Source organism: Grampus griseus (genome assembly GCF_964374135.1).
Source record: "Grampus griseus genome assembly, chromosome: 10".
Taxonomy (NCBI): Eukaryota; Metazoa; Chordata; class Mammalia; order Artiodactyla; family Delphinidae; genus Grampus; species Grampus griseus.
The window spans coordinates 96,214,313-96,239,685 of NC_139004.1; the positions used below are offsets into that span (position 1 = coordinate 96,214,313).

General features: G+C 54.2%; 1 protein-coding gene across 1 annotated transcript; it reads right to left on the reverse strand.

The window, feature by feature from the left end:
• Positions 1-606: 606 nt before the first annotated feature.
• OXTR (oxytocin receptor) lies at positions 607-14,739 on the reverse strand (the record flags this gene model as incomplete). Its single annotated transcript, XM_082663794.1, has 2 exons — positions 13,764-14,739; positions 607-854 (listed from the first exon to the last, which is right to left on the reverse strand). The coding sequence occupies exons 1-2, from the start codon at positions 14,689-14,691 to the stop codon at positions 607-609; spliced, it is 1,176 nt and encodes a 391-aa protein (XP_082519920.1). The 5' UTR covers positions 14,692-14,739.
• Positions 14,740-25,373: the final 10,634 nt, after the last annotated feature.

Genomic DNA, 25,373 nt, shown 5'->3' on the forward strand with positions numbered 1-25,373 from the left:
TCCTCTTAAACATTTTTAACCCAAGTTTTAATTGGCTGCCTGTGCCAGACAGTCTCCTAAGAGAATCTCCTGCTCTAGGGCCACCATCTGACAAGCTGGTGCTCAAGGACGCTAGCACCAGTCCACTCAAAGGCAGAAGCACTCTGAGGCCAGGAGGATATCAGCACCATCACCACCAAGGTCCCATTTCTCATCCCAAGCTCAGAACACTAGGCTTCCGCACACATCTGGTCACCAATCCTATACTTACTACCTTTCACAAGACCCCAGGATAAAGGAGCAAAAAGATACTGGAGTGAAATTACAGGTCCAGGGGAAACAAAACAAAACAAACCCACAACCCATCCAGCAGCCAGATGAAACAGTGGGGTCAGGGCAGCAGGAGTACCCGTGGGAGCCCAGGGTAGATCCGGGGCTCGGCTGATGGCTGAGTCACCCTATCACCTTCCCCCACGGAGACCACTTCCCCACCCCGCTCGAGCCCCCACAAGGTGCGGAGGGGCACAAACTGAAAGGTACCTTATACACACACGTACACGACCACCAATGGCCAGACTGTCCCTGTTGTACAATCCAAGCCAAGAGGGGTGGTCCTGGCCCCGCCGGTCACACCGTGGATGGCTGCGAGCAGCCCCTCTGGCTGGAGCTGTCCGGGCTCAGGACGAAGGTCGACGAGTTGCTCTTTTTGCTGACGCTTGTCTCCCTGGGCCGGCGGCCCTTCAGGCAGCTAGACGAGCAGCAGAGGAAGCGCTGCACGAGTTCGTGGAAGAGGTGGCCCGTGAAGAGCATGTAGATCCAGGGGTTGCAGCAGCTGTTGAGGCTGGCCAGCAGCATGGCGATGATGAAAGCCGAGGCTGCAGGTGGGCGGGGGGGGGAGAAAGGAGAACAGGGCATCACTGCTGGGGCATGGAGCATCGCCTCCTGAGAACAGAGGCCACAGGCCAGTCACGAGACGGAGGACTAAAGAGACCAAGTCTGCCTGCCTTCCATATCCATGCTCTGGGCGTGCACTCAGCCTACCCCCCATGCCTCCCCCAGCTTAGCCCAGCCCTGGAACATTCCCTGTCCCTTCTCCCAAGCGAAGGTTACCCACCACGGGCTTCCATCGGCACGGCCGCCTGCCCGTCCATTCATCACTCACCCCGCGAGTATCGACTGCCTCCCACTCAGAGTATCCAAGAGCTCAGAGGCAGAAGCTGCCAGACCTAGTTTGTATTCTAGCCCCGCCAGCAACAAATACTTTAACTCCCCAAGAAACTGCTGTTGCCTAACCTTTAAATGGGGATAACAAGAGTCCCCAGATCTCCCGGGAACACTGCGAGGGTGAAAGAGCACCTGCTACCTGAAGGATGCTTAGGAGGTTCCCAGGCAGAGAAGGGAGGAAGGGCGCTTCGGGCAGAAGGAACGTCACAGGCAAAGGCGCAGTGACAAGAAGGCGTGTGCTGCCTTCACAGCTGAGAACACTGAAAGTGTTTCTGTGAAGATACGCCTAAGAGCACTGCTTCAGCCGACAAATAAGACTTGTGCAGGAGAAGGGGACACTAAAATTATGTGAGGCACTGTGCAGAAGCTATTACACTGAGGATTTACTGAATTTCAGGTAAAATTAATGATCAGAAATCAACTTCAAGACATTGCTTGTCACAAATTTAAGCTTCAGGGAGGAAGAAAAATTCCTAATCCTAAGTACCTCCAAATAGGGGGTGGGGTGGGGAGCCTGGGTTTCCTTCAATGGTCTTAATCTGACAAATGTACACACTCCCAGCGGCAGAGGAGGACACAGGCACCCCCCCCCAGAAACCCACACGGAAAACGGTGTTCCCAAGAATGCTGTTCACGGCCACACCCTTACGAGTAACGGTAACTGCAAGAAGGCTTGGAAAATCCACTAGTCCGATATTTTCTGCAACAAGTTTTCAAGGAAGAACTCCAGAATTCAAGAGCTCAATCCAGGAAAGAATTTCTCACAGGCCAACTGGAGTTGCAAGATCTAGACACCACTGTGGACGCAGACAGAGCACAGAGATGTCTGTCAGCCACGTCTCCAAGCACCAAAGGGGGAGGGTGACTGTTTAAGAGGAATTCAGTGGTTCTCAAAGTGGGGTCCCCAGCTCACCTGGGAACTTGACAGAAGTGTAAATTCTGAGGCCCCACCCTAGATCTAGTGGATCAGACTCCTGGGGGTGAGGCTCAACGATCTGCTATAAACAGTCCTCCAGGGGATTCTGACGCACACCCAAGTTTGAGAACATCATCTGCTCTAATTACCTGGTGCACCTGCTGGAACAAAAGAAAGCTAAAACATGCAAAGTCCACAAGTCCTGCAAACGAAAATGTTTAGAAAGCAAAGGATTAGAAAGTAAACCTAATCCTTAGACTAAAATAGTAAAGATAAGTGAAGGGTGGGGTGGGGGGAAGCCAGTACTGTTGAATTCTATGAAAGAGAATGGAAAAAAGTATTTGATTTCCATGTGTAAAAAAGGATGAATTTAAGTTTAGAAACCTGGTGAAATATCACAAAGTCTAAAAATATCTCAAAATTGTAATTAAACATATAAAATAAAAGAGACAAAATAAACACATAAAAGTCAAAATTTAAAAAGGCATCGAGGGACTTCCCTTGTGGTCCAGTGGTTAAGACTCCGTGCTTCCAGCGCAGGGGGCGCGGATTCGAGCCCCGGTCGGGGGATAAGATCCCACATGCTGCACGGCACGGCAAAAAGATTTAAAAAAAAATTTTTTTAAAGGCATTGAGAAGTAAAGTGCCAGACACAAGGGAAGAACACAGGCGTACAGAGCTGTGAAATGGGTAGAAGGACGTGTCGGGGATGCAGTTCTCACCTGAACAGAAAGGCAGCATGTTCTACCTCGCTGAACAATTACAAGGCATTATCTTAGCTATTCATGTAAGTTACTCGCCTCACTCTGGACATTTGGATCTTTTAACTTATTTATCCTATTTTTTATAAACAACCTACAGAAACAGTAACCACAGAAAAGTAAACAGTTAATGAATTCCTGAGCAGCCCCACCCGAGTTTTCCCACCTCCAAGTGGCCAGCCTGGATGGGAGGAGTTGGGACCACGGCCAGCACCTCTATCCCCACCTGGTGGCCACAGACACGAATGACCGGCCTGGCCTGGCTCTCGGGGAAGGATGACCCTCTAAGCTGAACCTGCTCGTATCAAGTTGCCAAATGCTAAGGGCACATTTGGACTTTTTAAAAATGTGGCAATATCCTAACCAACCAAAGACATGGGTTCCCAACAGGGGAATTTCAAGCTACTTGGGAATAAAACACAGGCTATGGAGGACATTTCAAAGGAAGGATGTTGCAGAAATAAAGGTACAAAGGTGAGACTGTCCAACAGCATTCAGGGGCTGCCAGAGTTGGGGGCGGGGGTGGGTTCACAGGAGAGGAAACTGGAAAGAGCAAGGCTGAGGAGGAGGACCTTGAATCCAGGTGGAGCACGAACTTAAATCTACAGGCACTGGGGAGCCATTGACGGTTTCTGAGCACAAGGACTAACTGCCCCTCATCTACTTCCTGCACTTACTTCATCTTCTTTAGGCTATAACATCGCCCTTTGCAGTGGCTAGAAAGGCTTCCTGGAATTGAAGAAGGAGAGGAACAGAACAAAGCATGGAAAGCGTCGTCCTTGGCATTTCATGATGCTGCTTCCAAGGGGGCATATGACAAGGCAGCAATGTCAACCATGGGAATCACGGCTCAAGCTTGCACAGAGGAGTTTTCAAAGCGGTCTCATCTCCATTTTATACATGAGGAAAGTGAAGCTCGGAGAAGGAAAGTGCCTTCCCCAGGGACACACAAGTCACCCTGTGTTCCCACCTGAAAGTAATGAAGCTGGATGCCTTTTAAAGCTAGGTCAGCATTCATACTAGTCAGCTTGACTCCAGTGAGCAAATCCCCTCACTCCCAAAGCAGACATGGGCTGACTGGGCAACTGCCCTCATATGATTTGAAGGACAGAGTCAGAGAGCAACTTTCTTTTCCTAAAACAGATGTAGGCCCCCTCGGAGGCTAAGCACTGCCCACTCCCCAGTAATGGTCTTTTATATTATTTTTTTTAATAAATTTATTTTATTCATTTATTTTGGGCTGCGTTGGGTCTTTGTTGCTGCACGCGGGCTTTCTCTAGTCATGGCGAGCGGGGGCTACTCTTCGTTGCAGTGCGTGGGGCTTCTCCTTGCAGTGGCTTCTCGTTGCAGAGCACGGGCTCTAGGCGCACGGGCTTCAGTAGTTGTGGGTTGCAGGCTCTAGAGCACAGGCTCAGTACTTGTGGTGCACGGGCTTAGTTGTTTCGTGGCATGTGGGATCTTCCCAGACCAGGGATCGGGCCTGTGTCCCCTGCATTGGCAGGCGGATTCTTAACCGCTGTGCCACCAGGGAAGTCCCGTAATGGTCTTTCTTTTTTTTTTTTTTGTGATATGATACGAGGGCCTCTCACTGTTGTGGCCTCTCCCATTGCGGAGCACAGCCTCCGTACGCGCAGGCTCAGCGGCCATGGCTTATGGGCCCAGCCGCCCCGCGGCATGTGGGATCTTCCCGGACCAGGGCATGAACCCGTGTCCCCTGCATCGGCAGGCAGACTCTCAACCACTGCGCCACCAGGGAAGCCCCTGTAATGGTCTTTTAAAATCCGGGAGGGGAAACCCATTGCCTCCTATCAGATCACCATCCTTCCTGGCAGAAATGTCTCCTGGTCTGGACGAGGGGCCAGCAAACAGCCCATGGGCCAAACCCCACCTGCTGCTTGTTTTGTAAATGAAGCTTTACTGAAACACAGCCACATCCATTCATTCATATATCGTCAATGCCAGCTTTCGCACTACAAGGGCAAAGCTGAGTAGCTGTTACAGAGACCTTATATCCTTGCGAGCCTCAAATATTTACTGTTTGGCCTTTTACAGAAAAAGTGAGCCAATCCTTGACCTAAATGCCTGTAGGAGAAGATGTTAAAAAGCAGAAGAAAAGGGCTCAAAAAGGGGAGGGGCAGACCCACAGGGTAAGCTGAGCTCACTTCTCCCCACGCCACCAGAAGCAGAAGTGGGTGATGCCTTTACTTTTAAGTACCCAGACCTCCCACAAACCCTGGCTCGGCCACCTTGCACCTGGGGCCAGAGGGTAACACCCTGTCCCGGGCAGCCCACGTCCAGTGCCTGCTGCACACCAGGGCACCAAGGTCCACCCCGTGCCTGCGTGCCAGCTGCTCTGAAGAGCTACCGAGCTCCTGGCAACAATGGCCCCAGCCACATTTTCCATAAAGCAGAGCGACGGTGACGTCAGTGTGGATAAAAGGCGGCCCTGGAAAACAGAATCGACAGACTCATCCAAGAGAGGTGTGGTCAGCAGCCAGCACCTCCTGGGGGGGTCTGGCCATCGGGGAGCCCCTCACAGAGGATCCGGACGCAAACCTGTGGGGTGTGAACCCCCCTCCCACCCACTCATTTCTCTGAGCCACATCTACTGTCTGAGCTTTAATATCCTCATCTGTGAAATGGAGGTGACGCCCTCAAGGACTTGGAGAAAATCGAAAAAAAAAAAAAGTGTGAAAGGGCTTTGTAAACGGCAAAGTGTTTGTTCAGGTTATTGTATTATTACTTACAGATACGAAATATGATCAACTGTGTATAACTTTTTATCACCCAAGGTTGGGGACGCCTAATCTAACGTTGATTCAAGAAACTGTCCTTTACCCTCTTCTCCCCGACTTCAAAATTAAAAAGAACGAAACAAAACAAAATGAAAACCTGGAGCCCTGGGACTGGATTACATGACCCCAGAGGAACTCTAGATAGTCCGTTTTGGAAAAACCCAAAAGGGACGGGGGCTGCAACCACGTGCAAGAGCGGGATTTCAGGGTCTCCACCGGGAGAGCTGGTTCTCATCCGTCTCTTCCACTCCACTCGGTAAAAGGAACACTTGTCCCCCAGGACTGAGCCCTGAGGGCCTGCAAAAAGCTCTCTCTGGTCCTGGCAGAGAAGGAAGGTCGAGTGGGAGGCGCCGGGCCAGGGATCGGCCCTCACACCTGCCTGGCCAGGGCTTAGGGCATGGGGCAGGGGGTGGGGGGTGGAAATGAGGAGATCGATGTTCCACTCAGTGCCAGCCACCGAGTTGGCCCTGGGGACATGCCCTCAGGGGATTTACAAACTCAGGTGGGAAAGAGAGAAGCACAGACAGGCCCTCCAGTCAACAGGGAGCTGCAGCACTCGGGGAGGGGGGGGCCCAGGGCTGGGGACTAGGGGTGATCTTCAAGCGGGGGCTCCTACATGCCAAGCAGAGGCCTGAGCGGGAATGGCCACGCGCCAATGGCAAACGTCCCCTCCTGGGCACTGTACCCCCGGGACACAGACACCACGCTGAACTTCCACCTGGCGCCCTCACTCACGGAGGAGGTGGACAGCCGAGGGCCATGCGAGGACAGGGTGCCCCCAGCAGTCACCCACCCACCAGTCCGGCTTTACTCAAGCCCCAAGAAGTCCCCTGTTCGGATTTCCCGGCACTGCCCCCGCCCGTCACCATCGCGTCACCCTGGGCTCAAATTAGCCCAGAACAGCTGACGGGGCACCTGGCCATGGCCTCTCCGGCTGCGCCGTTCCTGAGGCAACGAACACGTGTCACATACAATTCAAAGACCGGTGGCTCAGCTGACACCTCTCATCTGAATCAAGCTCATCCACTCTCCTAAGAGGCTCTCACTCCAGAAACCAGTCACTTGGTTCAAGGTCTCCGCCCCGCCGCCCAGATCCTGAATCAGGTCTCCCTCACAAGGAATCTAAATCCCTATTCCTTTAGGAGCTACATGAGAATTTGGGAGTTGTGGTGTGCAGAAGGCTTTTTTACAAATGTTTTTTGAATGTGCACTTACATAAGGATTGAATACTAACATGTACTCCAGGGCACCTTCTTTGAAAAGACCACCATTTTACCACACTGGAATTGTAGAAGTCACAGATGTGTGATCTCACCATGTGTAAGATCAGGAAAAAGAGCTAAATTTGTGGGCTACAGAGCTTTAAATGGTCTGTGATGTCACTGCTCAAATCTGGGGATATGTGGGGCCCACCGGGCAAGACCTGAGGAATAACCACATCCTAGAAGCAGAAGAGCTGGGGCTTCCTGTGAACAACCAGCCCTTCTCTACCCTTCAGAGAATGACAGGGCCCTGCCGCCAACTTGGGCCACACGTGTAAAGGCAAGCCACATGTTTTGGTCACAGAGATGATACATTAAAGCCTCATTACTCAATGTGCAGTCAACAGGCCAGCTGCAGGGGCCCTGCACAGGCATCACCTGGGAAATTGTTAAAAATACAGACTCATGGGCCTCACCCAGACCTAAAGAATCAGAATCTGCGCTTTACCAAGTTCCCCCACGTGATCTATGTGCACACTGAAGCATGACAAGTATTCCTCCAATACAGGGAAAGAAAATAAAGTAACTGTTCAATGATCTCATCAGGGAATGTGCATCTGCTTCTCTGCACAGCCAGCTCCTACTCACCCTTCAAAACCTTTTGCAAATGTTGCTTCCTCTCTGAAATCCTCCTGATTTTTTCCCAGGGAGACTGAATCAATAAATACCTCCTGGGGGCACTCACAGTACTTGATAAACGAATACCTCTCTCACAGTATCACCCCTTCATACTGTTATTATTCATGTTAATAATCTGTGGTTGGGGACTGTGTCTCATTTGTGGCTCTGTCCTTGGCTGCTAGCAGAAACTGGAAAATGGGAAATGTTCAATAAGGGACTAAGTTGAAGTGGGCATGAAATCAGCAGACAGGAAGTCCTGATAAATCAGCCACCGACACTAGCATGTTGGAAAAGCAAAAAGACAATTTCCCTGCCTGACAATGGGAGATGGGCCCCTAACAAGATGACTGGACTCAAATGCAATTCCCTCTGGGAAATTAAGTTCACAGTCAGATATCAAGGTCAGGCAGAGAGAAAGAGAAAGAAAGAGAAATGAGTAGGAGTGACCATTAGAGTGTGAGGCATGGGCCGTGGAGGGCACAGGCCCGTGGTACTGCAGCATCTGGCAAAGGGTGGGAGGCGCCAGCTCCCAGTAGAGTAAGGAGGAAGGTGCTGGCAGAGGGTGCCTCTCAGTGGCCAGGAATCAGGATCACCGGAACCAGGAATCAGGGGCTGGGACCACGAAAGACCGTCACACCTCCTTCCCGCCCGTCCCTCATGCAAGGGTCCCCTTGGGTTTCCAAACCCAGAGCTAGACCCTCCCCACCTTGCCTCCTACTGTCTCCTCCAGGCAAGGCCTTAACTTCTCTTGACCTCTTAACAATGCCGTTGTTCCCAGCATCCCCGGGCTTGCCATCACTCAACAAAGACTGCAGCCCCTCAGTGAAAATGTGCTCCTGAGCTCACGACAACCTGCATTCCCTCAGCTGCACGCACTGACCCCAGGACGCTGAAACATCTTGAAATTTCTCTATTTTTAAAGCATTGATTGAGCACTCACTACATGCCAGGCCCTGTGCCACCAGCACCCTCCACCCGGCCCACAACCTAAACCCTATTCTTAACCCCAGCAAACAGTCCCAGACAGTTCCAGTCAGCCACCCAGGGGGACGGCTGCTGCTCCATCTGGCCACACCCGGGGACAGAACCATCCCGGCAGAAGCTGGGGGCGTCCCCCCCAGAGACCAACCTTGGCCTCACTGTCCCACGTCTATGCATGTGCCAGCTGCTAGCCACAGGAGGGCAGGGGAGGGACTGGGGAGGGGTCCTTGCCAACTCTCCTCATAGGAGGACAAATTGAGGCAGAGGTTGTGTGGACAGGACCCTTGGGAGGCGCTGAATCACTGCTTATAGAATGAACGCACTGGAGGAGGAAGGAGACCCTCAGGTGGGGGCAACAGGGAAAGCTTTACGAGAGTCAGAACTGGATGAAGCTGCCTTGTCCAATTGTTTAGGTTGTGCACTGCACAGCTCCTAGGAATACCATTCTCACAGACCATTCTCATTCTCAGGTTCCTTAAATGGAACGCCCTGGAGTTATGCATAAAGCAGCCCACACAGTGGACTTGGGCTCTGCTCTCTGCCCTATCATCGGGTTGCCTGACCAGCAGGCCCCTCCAAGGTATGTGGTCCACCCACACCTCGGGCACAGTGTCCTTGGAAAGGCAGGGTGGGCGGGCAGCCACACTGGAGGGGCCACAGTTCCACAAAAAACGGGAGGTGCTGGCAAGCTCGTTTCACAGACGGGGGAAACACTTAAAACTAGGCCTCCTGTGCATTTCCACCTTCCTCCTGATACCCTCCCGGGCAGAAGCTTGATTGCTCCCAGTGCTGGGGCGCTCACTTCTTCACCAAGTAGCCAACCCTACGGCCAGAGCGCCGCCTAGAGAGCTGTCACTTCTCTTGAGTCCAGCTCTGTGCACCCAGCCCAGCCCCGTGACGGGCACCTTCCTCTTCCCATGCCCTACACATGTGTTCAGCAAGCGCCGCTTGAGCTCGGACAGGTGGCCCGCCCTGTGCTGGGCACTGGGCACACACCAGTGAACAGGACAGGTGGTGCCCCCGCTGTGACAAGGCTCACAGTCCAGCTCTCCGGCTTTCACGAGCTTCTCCACATACCAAACCTCCCCGGACACCCCGCCTACCATCCAGCAGACTCTGCTGCCACCCCAGGCCCCTCCACCCAGGCTCTCAAGAGAGAAACGTCTAGCTCCTCCAGCTCAAATCCCTGCCGAGATTCTCAAAGTCAATCCCACGAAGGCAAACAAAACATTTAACAACTAGAATGGGGGGAGGAGAGAAGAGTGACACTGACCACGTGGCTCCCCCAGGTGCCACGGGCCACACCATGTCATCCTCGTATCAGCCCCACGAATAGACTTGCTATCCTCCTTGTAAGAGAGGAGGAAGAAGCTGAAGCTCAGAGAAGGGAGACCACCTGCTCGAGGACACACAGGAGAAAGTGGGAGGGCGGGCTCCAAACACAGGCCAGTCACGTGGCTCCAACACCTGCTCTTTCCCTGCACGGGGACCTGGGAACCTACAGCGCCCGCCCACGGTCTCCACCAAGTGGATCCATCATCCATCTTCATCTCCTCCCTCAGAACCACTCCTTGGGACCAGCAGCAAAGCAAGTTCCACGGAGTTCAAGGGAAAAGGCCGGTGCCAAGTCTTTGGCTGTGCAATTCGATCCTGAAAGTTCCATCCGGGGCTTGTCCAAACCTGCCAGGGGTGTCTGGTCCCAGCCCTCCTTCTGCAGCGTGACCAGTCACACCAAAGCAGGGCCCTACCAGCATGTGGCTGCTCTGAAACGGGGTGGGGGGAGGGGGGCTCATTACATTACCACAACCCTCCCCTTGCTTTTTTCTCCTCTCCCTGCTTTTCTCTCTGAACAATGCAAATACTGAAATTGAGAGTTCTCCTCTTTGCTTTGGTTCTTACGAAAGGAAGCCCCACGTGCAGCTCACCCCCTGCCCCGGACGGAGACTTCATAATTGCTATTACTGTATTACCATTTCTCTAACCTTTTCCCCCGTTCTTCCCAGCTTCCTCACATCCATTTTACCTTGCTGTGGTACCCGAATCTTTGGGCCCCCCCTCAAATTATTTTTGGAACAAGGTGAGCTCTAAACCCACAAAGGCAGCACTTGGTGTGACTGAAGGTGTACAAGGGGAGAGATGGGAAAAGCGCGCTGGATTTCGAGGGAATCTGGGGGGAGGGAACCCTAAGGAAGGAGGGACCTGGAGTCCTGTGGTGGCCACGAGGCCAGCTGCCAAGACACGTGTGACTTCTCCAGCCGCCCTGTTGGCCCCGACCCATGGTCAGGGGTTAAGGAGCTGCTCGCTGGCCCAGAGGCTTTCGTGATGAAGCTGACAGCAGGAACGGGGCCCCACTCCTGCGTCCCTGAGGCTGCCTGCCCCCGGGCTGCTGGGAAGAATGTCTCGCTGTTCACAAGGGCTCCCTGGATTTCCACTCGCCAGGAGATGAGCAGAGCCAGGGGCCCTGATCTAGAGAGTTTGTGTTCTGGTAAATTCCCTTCCTCCTGGACAGGAAAGTGAGGGCTGTGCATCAATTCCACTTTGCTGATCAAAAGCTCAAGTAGCTCGAATGTCCCTGTCTTGTTCCTTCCTTACTACGTGCCCAGAGCCTCGAGACTGAGTCACGTCTCCGAAGTGACTGTAAACGCAATTGTTCTGATCCCAGCCTGCTACTCGTGATTATCCAGGTTAAGGCCAAGTGGGCACAAGGCGTGCTTCTGGCTCAGCCCACATCCCCGGACCCTGCAGCCCTGAGGCCGAGGCGCGACCTGACCAGGCCAGCGGCAGGTGCCCAAGTCCTCTGTGGTCGGTGAGCCGGGAGCCCGCTCCTGACAGCACTCGGGGAGGGAGTGCTGGCAGCAGCGGCATCAGGACTCTCCTGCCGTCTGCGTTTGTGCTCTTCTCAGAGCAGCCAAGGCAGAATGCCAAGGGGGACCCGGAAGACCTGGGTGTTTCACGTGCCACCACCATTTCCCCTGAACCAGGAAAGGAGCAAAGAGAAACAGGACCTGAGGCTCCTGGAGCCCGAGTAGAAGCCCGTCTCTGCTGCACATCTCCCCTCCCACCCCCCAACCACCCCCCCCAGAAATCCTCAGGTGGCCACATGTACCCAAAATGCCTCTGGCCCCACTTTAGCTGGGAACTCCCTCTTGCTCTCTCTTCCTGTATCTTGTTTTTAAGACAGGAAAATGAATTGTTCGATAAGCTTTTCAAGTGTAGAAAAGATCTAAACTTTACTGAGTAACCATGATCTGCGTTGACCACATACTCATTCTCTAGGGAGGAAAGTGAGGAGAAGCACAGGTGCAGTCATGGAAGTCATGGGGGAAGGGAGAGGGGAGGGAGGAGAAAAGTTACCAGGGAGAAAATGAACAGGAGAGGCGAGGGGACAGCAAAGAGAGGAGCAGACTATCTGCAGAATGGACGAACTCGAGGAGAGAGAAGACCCTTCAGTGAGTAAAGGCTGCAGGGAGGCCTAGATGCCAAGTCTCCCCAATAGCTGCTCTAAGGGTCTCATTTCCTTAAGGGCTGGTGTCTGAGCTCCTCAAGACCTGGGTCAAGTAGCTCTTCAGATCCCACCCAGGAAACAGGTGTGGCCTGATGCCTTGTCTAGAAACACCCACTCCTGGCTTTTGCCCAACCCAACTCCCTAGTCACGTGCCCTTCAAAAGAAGCCTGGTGCTGGGGGGATGAGGTGGGGGCAGAAACCCCAGTTCTAGTCTGCCTCCCATCTGCTGTGTGACCTGGAGCCAGTGCCTTCCCCTCTTTGGACCGCCGAACCCGTTCTGCAAGGTGTTCCCAGGGGCTGCACCACGAAGCCAGGCTGGCTTTGCTGAGTCTTCACAGCAATCCTCACCTGCAAACCACCCAGCCGGGCATACCCCAGGTGCTCAATAAATGCTGAATGATAACTGCTCTGGCCACTAAAGCAAACACTGGGCTAACTGGGATGGCTGGGGCAAGCACGGAGTCTGAGGTCTGGGGAAGAGAGCAAAGCAAAGTTATCCAACTGCATGAAGGAAGATTTCAGCTTCCACGGAGTGGCTATGTTGGAGACTACTGTTAGCAGTAGTGATTCTATCCAGAAACGGGACATTTGCGCTATCTCAAGGACAGAAGAGGTGAAAGCAAACCCCTCGGGTCTTTCCTTACAAGCATTTGAGCCGCGGGCATCCCAGCTCAGTGTTACGTGCTTACTCTCAAACCAAAAGGTCTAAGTCATTCACCACCACTGATCCCTCCTATTCTTTGCTAATGAGCTACCTGAATTGTCCGTGGTGAAGGCTGAAGGCGGGAGCTGCCTGGGGGTCCCAGCCGCAAAGCGACGGCTACAAGTCGGACCCGAGGCGCTCTGCTCCCCCAAGATCCCTCCCCACAGAGCCTTCCATTCTACCCTCTCCTCCCGGTCTCCCGGCCACCCTCAGCCCTGACCTCCCAGTCCTTCAATCTGGAGAGGGCGTTCACCGCCTCCCGAAATCCCCCAGCCTCCCCAGTCAAATGGGAAAGTCTGCGTCCCCTTTCCCTTCCCTGCCCGTCCCCGCCCCCCACCCAGGAGAAGCGCCATCTCTGCTCCTGAGCACCGCCGGCCCCGCACCTGCCCGCCGTCCCCGCGGTACTCACCTCCGCGCGGCACAGCTCGCCGTCTCCACTGGGCGACGGGCTCAGGACTAGTCTCCGCACCCTGACGGCGCCCCGCCCCGCAGCTTCTCAGCACTTGCTGGGGAGGAATCCAATCGCCCACCTCCCGCTGCTCTGATCCAAACCAGACCTCGGGCTCAGGTTGACTTGAACTTAAAGTGGCAGCTCAACGTAAAGTGAACTTTACGTGGCAGGAGCTTGAGCTTGGGCCTGGGTTGGAAACTCGGCTCCCCCACTTCGCTAAGCAGGTGGAAAAGGCCAGTCACTGGAACCTCAGTTTCCTGGTCCATAACAGTGAACCAAATATGTAGCCCAAAGACTGTGCTAGGGATTTTCCGTGCATCTCCTCATTTCATTCCCCTGCTGCTGGGGAGAGCTAGTACTTTTTTCATTTTTGCTATTTTACGGAAAGGGAAGTCAAGACTCAGGGAAGTTACGCCCCAAATCACTAGGCCAGCGGATGACGGGGCCATGACTCAAATCCCCCCATGAGGCCCCCAGAACAGAACGGCCCCTGGACGTTCAGATGCAGCAAGACCACGGCCCCGCCCCGCCGCGCGCCCTCCTCCCGCTTTCCCGCCAGCGCTACCTTCCTTGGGCGCCTCGGCGTCCCAGACGCTCCACATCTGCACGAAAAAGAATGGCGTCCAGCACACGATGAAGGCCAGCACGATGATGAAGGTCATTTTGACCGTGCGGATCTTGGCCTTGGAGATGAGCTTGACGCTGCTGACGCGGGCCAAAGCCCCGCGCCCCGCGCAGTCCGCCGCCGCGCCCTCGGGTCCCGCGGCCGCCTCGGCCGCCGCCGCCGCCGTCTTGAGCCGCAAGTTCTGCCAGATCTTGAAGGTGATGAGGCCGTAGCAGGCGGCAAGCACGAGGACGGGCACGATGTAGACGGCGAGCGTGATCCACGTGATGTAGGCCTTGGGCCCCCAGGGCTGGATGAAGACGGCCCAGCAGTCGAAGACGCCATCGGCCACCTCGCGCAGCGAGAAGATGTGCACCTGCGGCGCGCTGGCCACCAGGCAGCCCAGCCATGTGGCGAGCACGGCCAGACGGTCGGTGCGGCGGCGCAGCACGCGCAGCGGCTGGCAGATGGCCAGGCAGCGGTCGAGCGACATAAGCAGCAGGAAGTAGGTGGAGGCGAACATGCCCACCACCTGCAGGTACTTGACGAGGCGGCATAGCAGGTCGGGTCCGTAGAAGCGGAAGGTGATGTCCCACAGCAGCTGCGGCAGCACCTGGAACACCGCCACCACCAGGTCGGCTATACTCAGGTGCTTCATGAAGAAGAAGAGGCGCGAGTGCTTGCGGCGCGTGGTGCGCAGCGCCAGCAGCACGCACGCGTTGCCGCTCAGCGCCAGGAAGAGGATGAGGCACAGCACGGCCACCTCCACCCGCGCCAGGGCCTCGTTGCGCTGTGGCGGCCCAGCGGTGAGGTTGCCCTCGGCCCCCGGGGGCGCCGCGCTCCCGTTGACCGCCTCGGCGCTCCAGTTGGCGGCAAGCGCACCCTCCATGACGGTGGCCGCCGCCGTGCGCCCCAGGCCTTCGAGCCCTTTAAGGCGTGGCGCGCGGGGCGGGGCCCGACGCGCAACCCGGGCGTGCCTGGGGGCTCCTGGGTTCCACTCCCTGAGACTCCGCGGAGCGATCTGACGGATCGGCCTCTGAAACAAACCCCGAGGGCCGTGAGAAAACGCACGCTTCTCTGCCGACGCCTGTGCGGCTCAGCTGTCCCCTTCCCAGGAACCCCAAATCATCTAGGACTAGGGTCACAACCGCCGGCCCTGGGGTTGCTCAGCCGCCGCCCCAGAAATCCCCGTTTCAGGTACCTCCCTCTGAGACACGAAATGAGCGGGAATGCCGGACCCGCAGTTCCTTGAGAAAGTCGCTTCCAATGAAGGAGACGGAGACGGAGGGTTAAAATCAGTTTCCTCCGGGACTGGGACTTATAAGCCAGCCACCTCCCCTAGGGATCCCCCCAACTAGCTACCCACACCCCAGAACCCACAGCACAGCCACCTCTCCTAGTAAACCCTGCTCCAGTTGCTCTCGCCGGAGACCCCCCAAATAGCCACCTGCCTGGGAAACCCAGCTCAAGACCAGCCCCCTCCAACCCCCCGTTTCTAAAATGCCTAGCCATCCACCCCTGAACTTCCACAACAGCTGCTTCTTTGGAACCCAGTCCAGTGGTCCATCCTGGAGGCACTCCTGGCTCAATACTACCCAGGACGCCCAAACGCTGTTCCCAGTACCGCTCTGGCTAGACACCTCTCGCGGGTTTCCTCCCCAGCCCAGCGTCCTGGAAAGTTCGGGAACTCGACACGTGTCTTGGCCCCCGACAGCCGAGGGAGGCGGCGCCTCCAGGAACCAGAATCGCAAAGCACCCCACCACCTCCACCCGCGTCCCAGGGGCCCCACCAGCCCCAGCCATCCCGTCCACCCGTGCGCAGGACCCAGCTACCTGCACCGAGTCGTTAGGCGAACCTAAAGTTCGCTCCCTGGGGAAGCTGCACCGCCGCTGACAGCTCCAAAGCCGCTTGCGCTCCCGGCCCAGGTTGAGGTGGCTGCTGCCGGTACCCAGTCTGATAGGATGCTGAGGGCTCGGACTCTGGAGCCTGGGCCGGAATCCCCTCGCCCGCAGCCTGACTGGTCGCTGGATAGGGACTGGAGGCGAGCAAAGAGCGCTGCCGAGGCTGTGCGCGCAGACGGCGTCAGGGTGCGGCGCTGCCGGCCGGTGGCCCGCTTTCCTGCAGCGGGTGGCACGGGCTGCACCACCCCACAGGTCCGCTAGGAGACGCGGGAGGCCGGCTTTGCCGACCCCCGCCGAGCCGTGTAAACTCGCCCAGCCTTGCCCCGGCGCGGTAACAAACAGGCTAATTGCACAGCGGCTTCAAGCAGCAAGAGGGAAGGAGCTCGTAAATAATCCGCTTGGTTTCTTCCTTTCTTGGTTTAGAAGCTCCTGACTCTCAGGCAAATGGGAGGCTTGGATAGCAGTGTCTTCCTGTTGACAGTGATGAAGTTACAAAAGCATTTAACTGGTATTTCCCAATCATCAGGTCAACTTCAGGGCCTCCCCACCGACCCCTTCCCCGGAGCTTGATGTAATGGATTCAGCTCTGAATTCAAGTTATGTCCTTGCTTTGGAATACTTTTGTTCCTATTTTCATTCATAGGGAATTAGAAATACTTTCTGTTCAATTAGCACTGGGAGAGGTGTTCATTCTTCAGTTAGTTTTAGGGGAAGATCTCAAGCCAAAACAAAACTATCTTCATTTTAAAGTGATTCTGCTTGTCTATGGCCCAAAGCCATTTCTGCCTCTTTGCCATGCTTCAAAATTAAAATCCTAAAAAGTGTCAAAGGAATATGAAATGTTAAAGACGTCTTCTCTGACTCCTAGCTCTTTTTCTATTCTAAAATCATTTTTTGAAGTAATTTACAATGACCAAGAATTAAGGCAGGAAAACAAAGTGAGGATTCAGAAGTGGACAAGGCTCTTTAAAAATTATTAAATGCACATCTCCTCCTGACATTCCTCTTACCGCTCTTTTAATCTTGTGGCTAGAATAGAGTTAGCCAAGGACAGGGTTTCCACAATTACAGCTCTCTGTCAAGACATCCTGGGAAGAGACCACGGCTGCCATCCTGGGCCCAGGGTTCTAGGTGAGAGAGCATTCCAGGATAGGCCTGGGAATTTCAGCACCATCGTGAAGCGGTGAGAGACAAAAGTTGTCTTTTTCTTGCCCTAGAGAGTTGTGTCATAATATTGTTTAAAAACAAAACTCAACTGAATAAATGTTAAAGATTTTACTGGCTTTATTCAATGATTCGTGAGTTAGGCAGCATCCAATCTAGCGCATATAAAGGAGCTCTGAGGAGCTGTACAAAATGACAGACTTTTATAGGCAGAAGGGAGTGGAAACAAGGAAGTTATGCTAGGCCAAGAGCAGACTGGTTATTGCAAGGTTACTTTGCCTACAGAGGATGGCAGGGGTCAAGCAAGCGGATTACCTAACTCGAGCTGATCAGGTGATTCCTGCTTGACTGGTTTAAAATTCCATCTCTGGGACAGCCAAAACTATATTTAAGTTAAATCCCAGTTTGGTGACTTGAGGCTTAGCATAAGTGACTCCATTTTGGTCCAGATGTCTTGCTTTTAATAGTATTAATAATAGTAGTGTCACGTAAATTACAGGTTAAAATTACAGACCACTCAGGTGAGGATTAAGTGATCCTGACCATCTCACTCTGCCTCATTTTCCCCATCTGTAAAATGAGGGGGCTGGTCAAAATAGCTTATCTCTGAGATCTCATCCCTCTGGTTTTCTGGAATTTGATGATCTGTGCCATCCAACAGTTTAATTCTACCGAGTAAAACACATCTGCCCCGCTCCATGTGGGATGAGGAGGGGGTTTTCCTAAGCACTCCTGACGGGTAAATTCAGGGTAGAAAACATGGCATCCAGAGGCCAGCCTGCCCCTCTTTCTCCTGGAAGAGAGCTGCCTTCAGGGAGCAGATTTCCTGGACCACTGAACTCTAGAAGGATGGAGAGGAGGGAAGGCAGGAGGAAAGGACAGAGGGAAGGAGAGACAGAGGGAAGGAGAGAAGAAATAAAAATCCCCATGGGCAGTGTCACTCTTGCGTGGACCAGGCCACCTAAGGAATCTTCCCACCCAGAGGATGACCTGTCCAATACCCACACCTACCTCCAGGAACTGGATGTTGAGTTCTAGCATCTTTGGAATTTTCCAGCTCTGGTACATTTATTTAGAGATGGGTCCAACCAAGCCCAGGTGGCCCTGCTCTTTAGTCCGGGTAGAAATGAGCCATAAACGCATTTAGTCCACCCCTTACCGCCCCCCCCCCCCGCCCCAATGACCTCTCAGTCTCCACTGGGGCTTCTAGCACAGGACAGCATCAGAGACACACGGAGACATGAAGACAGAGGACACATCCTAGCAATAACCTTGCTGCCAGCAAACTTGCTCCCTGGTGTCCTTACATTTACCGATGCTGTCCAGATGCAGGACCATCAGGGCATGTGGGATGGCCTGGGAGGTTCACGAGGCCGGGCCAGGGCGGCAGCTTACAACTCTCACGTACTTCCTCCGGCCCGCATCGTTTTAGGCCGCTTCTCAACATATGTTTCATTCCCCTGTTCCGTGGAGAGAGGAAAGCATGTTTTCATCTTGGAAAGCGCTGTGAACTTGCAGCAGTAAATGCTAGAGTCTGGGTTTTACCACCTACTTACCTCTGTGGCCAAGTCACGGAGCCTCTGAGACTCACTTTCCCTGGGTGCTGACCTCATGGGGCTGTGAGGAAATAAGACTTCATTGACGTGAGGAGTGCTTTGCAAACCGTTAAATCCTGTACATCTGAAGCTGTTTCCTCACATTGACAATTCTCACCCCAGGACCATCCTATGAAAATATATTTTCTCATCCAATAAACCTCCATCTTATTCATCTTCCAGATCAAACTCTTGTGTCTTTTCAATTCAGTAAGACCAACTGTGTGTGTGTGTGTGTGACAGAGAGAGAGAAACTGTGCCAGGCAAGGAAAGTAACTCCTTTGAACCCCAACTGGTGTGATGAGAATTTGAGATCTTTACCTCCTCAGAGAAGCCCTCCCTGACCACCTCAGCCCACTGAGAAATCCCCATTTTCAGAAACGCTGGTGCCTGACTACAGACTTCACCTGTAATGTGAACATGTCCAGTCTCCCCGGTGCTGTGTTAAGTGCCTAGAATAAGTCCCGCACACCACAGTCCTTTATATATTTACCATTATCTTTCCTATTGCACATACCTGTCAATAACAATGTGCTGAGAGAACAATGCTGGATTACCCAAGAACACCCCTCAGCAAATTAACCACTAGGGTCAGTCAGTCCTTTGTTTCCCCGGAACAATCTCTCTGGGGAAATCTGGCTGAAAGAGGGCTCTTTGTGACAAAGTGTGCTATTCAGACATGTTCCCTATTCTTCCCAAGAGGGAGTGATGGCAGAGATAAAGCGTGATGCTTCCAATTCCACAAACATGTCCACTGACCGTGGATGTGACAACACAACCCCTATTAGGGAACTACTGTCAAGACATGCATTCCCCACTTGCAGACACCAGTGGCCTAGGTTAAGGCATGACCAGAGAGAAAAGGCCTTCTTCGGAAGGAACGGAGCTTGGAATGAAAGCAGGGTGTTCTTTTTTTTTTAAGTAGGCTGTTCTTGGGCAGAAGAAAAGGTTTATTGAGAATAAGGGGCTTTGGAATGTGTGGCTTCTTTTGGAAAAGTAGGGCCTAGAGGAGCCAAGAGTCACTTAAACCCGGGTGTTCTCTTCACAGCACACAGAATGCCTGGGATTCTCATGATGTCTATTCTACAGAGGAGGAAACTGAGGTTCAGAGAGGGGGAGGGGCTTGCCCAAGGCCTCACAGCTGGTTAAAGAAGGCCAGCGTGGCTGGCGTTAATGCCTGAGGCAGATCTAGCCAGGGGCAGGCACTAGCCCCCCAGCTTGGTCGCTGTGGTGACCAGAGTGCCTGGCGGCCTGAGTGTTTTACCTGAGGGAGACATGTGACCCATGATTAGGCAAGGGGTTGGCAAGGGGGTTGGGTATGAACCGCACGGAGGTAAGAGAGGTGACTTGAGACAGTCCCCTGGAATCACTGGAGAGTCAGTCCAGATTCACACAGGGCACACGAAGGAAGCAAAGCTCTTCTCCCGTCTGCATTACCGCCCCCTGCCCCGCTTCGATCAGTCCATCTCTGGTGGAAGGAGAGAACCTGAGGGAAATTCCAGTGACCTGACAGCTCCGACCGCAAACCTGTCCCAAGCCCCAGGCAGCCCTGTCTCTCCGTCTCCACCAATTCCAACAGCCCTCTCATTTTTCCTTTTCCATTCAAAAAACAAAAAGGGGGGCATTTCTTTATGGAAGTCTGACTTTCCTCCTGGGATGGTGAGCACACCGTGACAGAGCGCACTCTGTGCTCTCTTGTGCACAAACATTCATTCAGTAAATAGTTTTCCAAGCACCTACTGTGTGCCCGGCAGGGTGACCCTGGATGGCAGCTCTGAGTCGGGAGGTGAACTCCACCAACCAGTGACCCTGCACTGGAGGAAAAATCAAGACAAGCAGAAGGACTGGGATCCTGAGTTACAATTCCATCAGGAATGCACAGCCCTGTGTGGCCAAGGGCAAGTCCCCACACTCCCTGGCCTTGGGTTCTTCCCCTAAAAATGAGGGTACTGGACAATCTCTGAGATCCCTCACAGCTCTCCCTGTCTATCATCCTCTAGGTCTAGTGAGCAAAACACACACAGCGGGGCTGCGAGCACAAACAGACCGTGTGATGGAGCGTGCTCAGTGCCACCGACGGCTCGGGCACGCGCTAGGTACTCGGTAAACACTAGCAGAAGGACGGAGTACGGACGGTGAGGGAGACACTAACGCACTCGGCCAGGAGAGGGAGGCTTCAACAACTGAAACGTCACTTTTCACCTCTCAGGCTGGTGAAAGTGAAAGAGAAGGGTGCCTCATGGGCTCTGAGGCTCTCAAACATCGCTGCCACGACTGTGTTCTGGAAGAGCCTCCTTGGAAGGAACCTGGACAAGAGGTATCAAAAGCCTTAAAAACATGGCTACCTTTGGGCACAGCAGCGAACGCTTCTAGTGAGGTAACCTGGAAACAATCCTGTAAAAATGCCAAGAGATAGGTACACAGACGCTAACCAAGCGTTGCTGGTAACGGTCACGAGGGATGAGTGGAGTAAGACTGTTGGATGTGCATCCAGTGAAAAACCACGTGGAGGGGAAAAACGACAGAATGGATCTGTGCTAACTGACAGGGAATGGTCGCGTGTGTGTGTGTGTGTGTGTGCGCGCGCGCGCACACACGTGCCCACGTGAGGAGGGGGAGGACGGGGGGGAGAAGGAGGACGAAGGGAAGGAAGAGGGAAGGGAAGAGGAGAACTGTCCCCGCAGTACATGACAAACACATAGGGGTGGTTTGACTAGTTTTACTACCTGTATGTTCTGATTCTCATAGTACATAGGGATTATCTTTGCAATGTGAAAAGAGAGACTCTATTTCCAAAAGCCTCATCACAGACCAATGGAAGCACCTCCGGCCTCCACTCTCTGCCCTGCCTGCACATGGAAAGGGCCCCCCAGCTCACATGCTGGTGAGCTCCCCAGCGTCCCCAGTCAGCTCGGGCTTGAGTGGGGCTGGGCAGCCAGTGGAAAGGCAGAGGAGCCCCTCACAATGTCAAGCACGCAGCACCTTCCCCCCACCTGTAGGGTGCTGGTGACACTTCATCAACAGCATCCTAGAAAGGCCACTCTCCAGCAACATGTCCTCACGAGACGGATGCAGCAAACCAGGGCGGGACGGCCAAGGTCCCCGCAGCCTGTGTTTGGGGCGAGCCGAGTGCAGGAGCTCCTCCTGAAGGAGCAGCCTCCCAGAGCTGACCCAGGATACCTGACGCGAGGGCAGGACCCCGAGGATTCTACAGCCTTAGGACATGAGGAACACAGACACACATGTACGTTCATTTCACACAGGATGACTCTGAGGTGTGGAACAAGGAAGGTGGCATTGTTCAATGTCACCCAACGAATCAGAAGCCGAGCTGAGACCAGGACGCCAGGCTCGGGGTGCTGAGTACGTGCCCCGCTGACCAAGCCACCTCTCCAATACGGCACAGACACCAAACTCCTAGTTCTTAACAGGCTGCTTCAAATCCCACCCCGCGGCCCCTTCCGAGCCCCTGGTCCATCCTGTCGGCCTCCCCTCCACCGACACCGCCCTGCTCCCTGGACCAGGCATAGCTCCCGGGGCCGTGCAGGTCTCCCAACACCCCCTCCTCCCGTGCATTCCACCTCTACGCCCTTGCTCAGCCCCTTCCCCTGCTAGGACTGTCCCGCTGCTCCAACTATCAAATCCCATACCTTGCCCACTTCACAGATGGAGAAACTGAGGCTCATGACATTAAGTGATTTGCCTAAGACTGCCCCACTAACTGGTATCAGACCAGATCTCTGACTCCCTTCTGGTCTGTCACCCATTTTCTGAAAACTGTGTGTTCTGGAGCTATGGACCAGGGTGCTAGAGAGTGGATGTGCCCTTTGCTTGTGAAACAGTGACTTGGACGGGACTTGGCAGCGACAGCTCGTCTCTGCTCTGTTCAACATCAACACAAAGGCTGGGGGCTGGAATCATCACCCTGTGGCTTGTGAAGGCTTGTCTGCCCGCAGAGCATCCGATGCTGGCCAGGATCCTAGCTGTGGGTCAGAAGGCCTGTGCGTGGGTTCCCAGGCTGCCTCACCACATGGTGGCTGGGTTCCAAGGGCAAGCACCACAAGAAAGAGTAGAGACAGACAATAAGCCAGAGACACAGAGAGACAGTGAGCCAGAGACAGAGACAGACAGAGACCCAAGAAGAAGGCACAGAGCCGTTTGTAGCTTAGTCTCAGAAGTCGCAGCGCGTCCCTCTGCCACATTCTGCCCCACAAAGCAGTCACGAAGCCCCACCCAGGCTCAGGAGGAGGAGTACAGACTTTGTCCTTTGCAGGGAGCGGTGAGGTGCTGGAGGCATGTGTGACTAAAAGTACTGCTGTGCCACTTGGGGAAAAAACACAATCCCACCACGTCAGTGAGGCGTTCAGGAAGCTGCAATGAAAGAAGAGGGGAAATGGTGCCTGGTGAGCATCCAAGAAACAGGAGCTAGGATGTGGCCGCTGCCTACAAGGACGCCCAGGAGTCTGGGGACCACAGGTCAGGAGCCAGTGGCCACGCCCAGAGGACTGAGCTGGAATTTGTCCTCTGCACCCCAAGCCACAGAGCTCCAGGTTCCCTTCACCGTACCCTGGTCTGAGTGAACCAGAGGCCTAGGGCACGAAAACCACGTTAGTGAGCGTTTTCCCCACATGCCCCCCACATCCATCACACCCCAACATTATAGCCCAAGGTCCCAGATTAGGAGCCAAGGGTGTTGGTCCTAAAGAAACCACACATCCTAAACAAGACGCGAAGTACTGAGCAAACCGCTGAGAAATGAGAACAGAAACCTCTGCAGGCCGCAGGGCCAGTGGAGACGCATGCAGCTTGCAGAAACAGAGGCTCAGATGTCCTCCTGGCCAGCAAAACGGTCCCTGGCAAGCCGGGCGCTTCTGGCCCACCCTGGGGACCTGCGCCGCCCAGCTCTGGGCCAAACTGTCACCGGGGGTCTGTCCTCTCTCTCCTCCCGCCCCTCCAGTGAAGATCACAGCACAGAGATTTCAGCAGAAAGCGGCCACAAGTATCACTGCTCCCAGAAGTGGTTTTCTGTTCTTGGTGTTGTTTGTTTTTTACATCTCGGTACATTTTTCTCTAACGGTGGGAAGTCAGGCACAGCGTGACAGAGGAGTGACAGAGAGGACAAGCAAGGGCCCTGCGGAGCCCCTCCAGGCCAGCGTCTACATACACGTCCCAGCAGTCCTGAGGGCCGGCACAGCCTATGGAGAGGCCGCAGGAACTCGGAACAAAGACGCAGGAGGATCATAAAGACATTAAATGTTGGGCCAAAAAGGACTCCAGAAATCGTGTCTCGCCATCCCCCTGCTTCTTAGAGAATAAAAGTGAGCTCCAGAACGGGGTCAGGACTGGCCCCGGCTGCTGCTGCTTCCTTGCAGGGCCAGGCCCCTATGGCTGCAGCTCTGGCCTGTTTGCAGCTTCATGGCTCGGGGCAGTGAGCCCTCCAGGTCCAGGGCCCGCACCACCTGTGCCAGAAGAGCTGCTTCTGGACCACCTACAGGTGGGGGGAGGGGGCTTAGAGCCCCAGTTCCAGCCCCAGGGCAGGTCTAGGCACCTAATTTGCAAGGCCAGGTGCCAAGTGACAATGCAGAGCCCCTTGTTCAAAGATGACTAAGAAAGTGACAGAAGCCTGAGCTAACGGAGGGGCCGTGGGCCCATGAAGCCCACCCGCCCGCCCACCACCCTTCGCACGGTTCCCTCCATCCCAAGGACTATCTGACTTCCTCCCTAGGTATCTTGTGAAGCTGTCTCCCCCTCCCCCATCTCCACAACACTGCTCCACTCCAAACTGCCAGCCACACACACTCCGGACACGGCAACCCCCTTGTCCCCTCCCACCTGCACTCCATACAGCAGCTAGTTGCCTTTTAAAATGACACTTGTGATGATGTCATCCTCTGTTGCAAATAGTTCAATGTCTCCCCTTGCCCCCAGGGGTAAAGACCAAAGGCTTTAAGGCAGCCCAGGGCGCCCGAGTGGTCCAGGCCCTGCTGCCCACACCAACCTCGTTTCATACCACCCTCTTTCCGGTCCCCTGAGCCTCAGCCACTGCCCACACACCGTGGCCAAGCGACCTCCTGCTCATGCCTCTTACCCCAGCAAACCCGCCACAGCTTCCTGACTCCATCAGGACCACGCGTCCTGCAGACCCCTCCTCCTTAGCACCTTCCACGGGTGTGACTGCGTGTACATTTGCGTGGGTTTCTGGGTAATGCCAGGTCTGGTCGTGGTCACCACTGGGTCCCTGTACCTAGTATGCTGTGCGTGCACAAGACACGTGATCAATGAGTTGGCTGATGGACCAATGGCTGTCTCAAACGTGCAGATCCTGGGACTGACAATGTGCCCGCCTGGTCACGAGGGGGAACAGGGAAGCCTCCTCAACTGTAACAATACGACTAGGTGACCTTCCTCGAATGGATGCTGTAAGGATAAGACTGTGCTGAATGTTAAGTGAAATCATTATCCTGTACACCTGCAACAGTGCTGTGTGCCAACTGTACCTCAGTTAAAAAAAAAAAAAAGAGACTGTGTATACAAAGCAGCTGGCACAAGAGCAATGTTCAACAGTGTCTATTAAATGTTTGTGGAGGGACATTGTGAGGTCCAGGGACAAGTGGACATCAAGGGAGCCCTGTCTTTCCCATCCTGTCCCCAAATATCTGGGATTCTACGAAGAAACACTCAGATTCACTTATTTCTATGATGGATTAGAGATTTCATGCATCTCCCCTACCTGAGGGATATGCATTTAAAGAGGGGCTTCTGATGCCAGCTCCGGTTGCAAAATACCCCTCCCTGGAGCAGGCGTGGGAGGGAGTGGCTGAAATCCATCGGGGGCGAGTTCCAAACACAGGTCACATGCTTCTACACCGGGTCGCCTTTGAGGGAGAATGTTTCACCTAAATTAATTAAC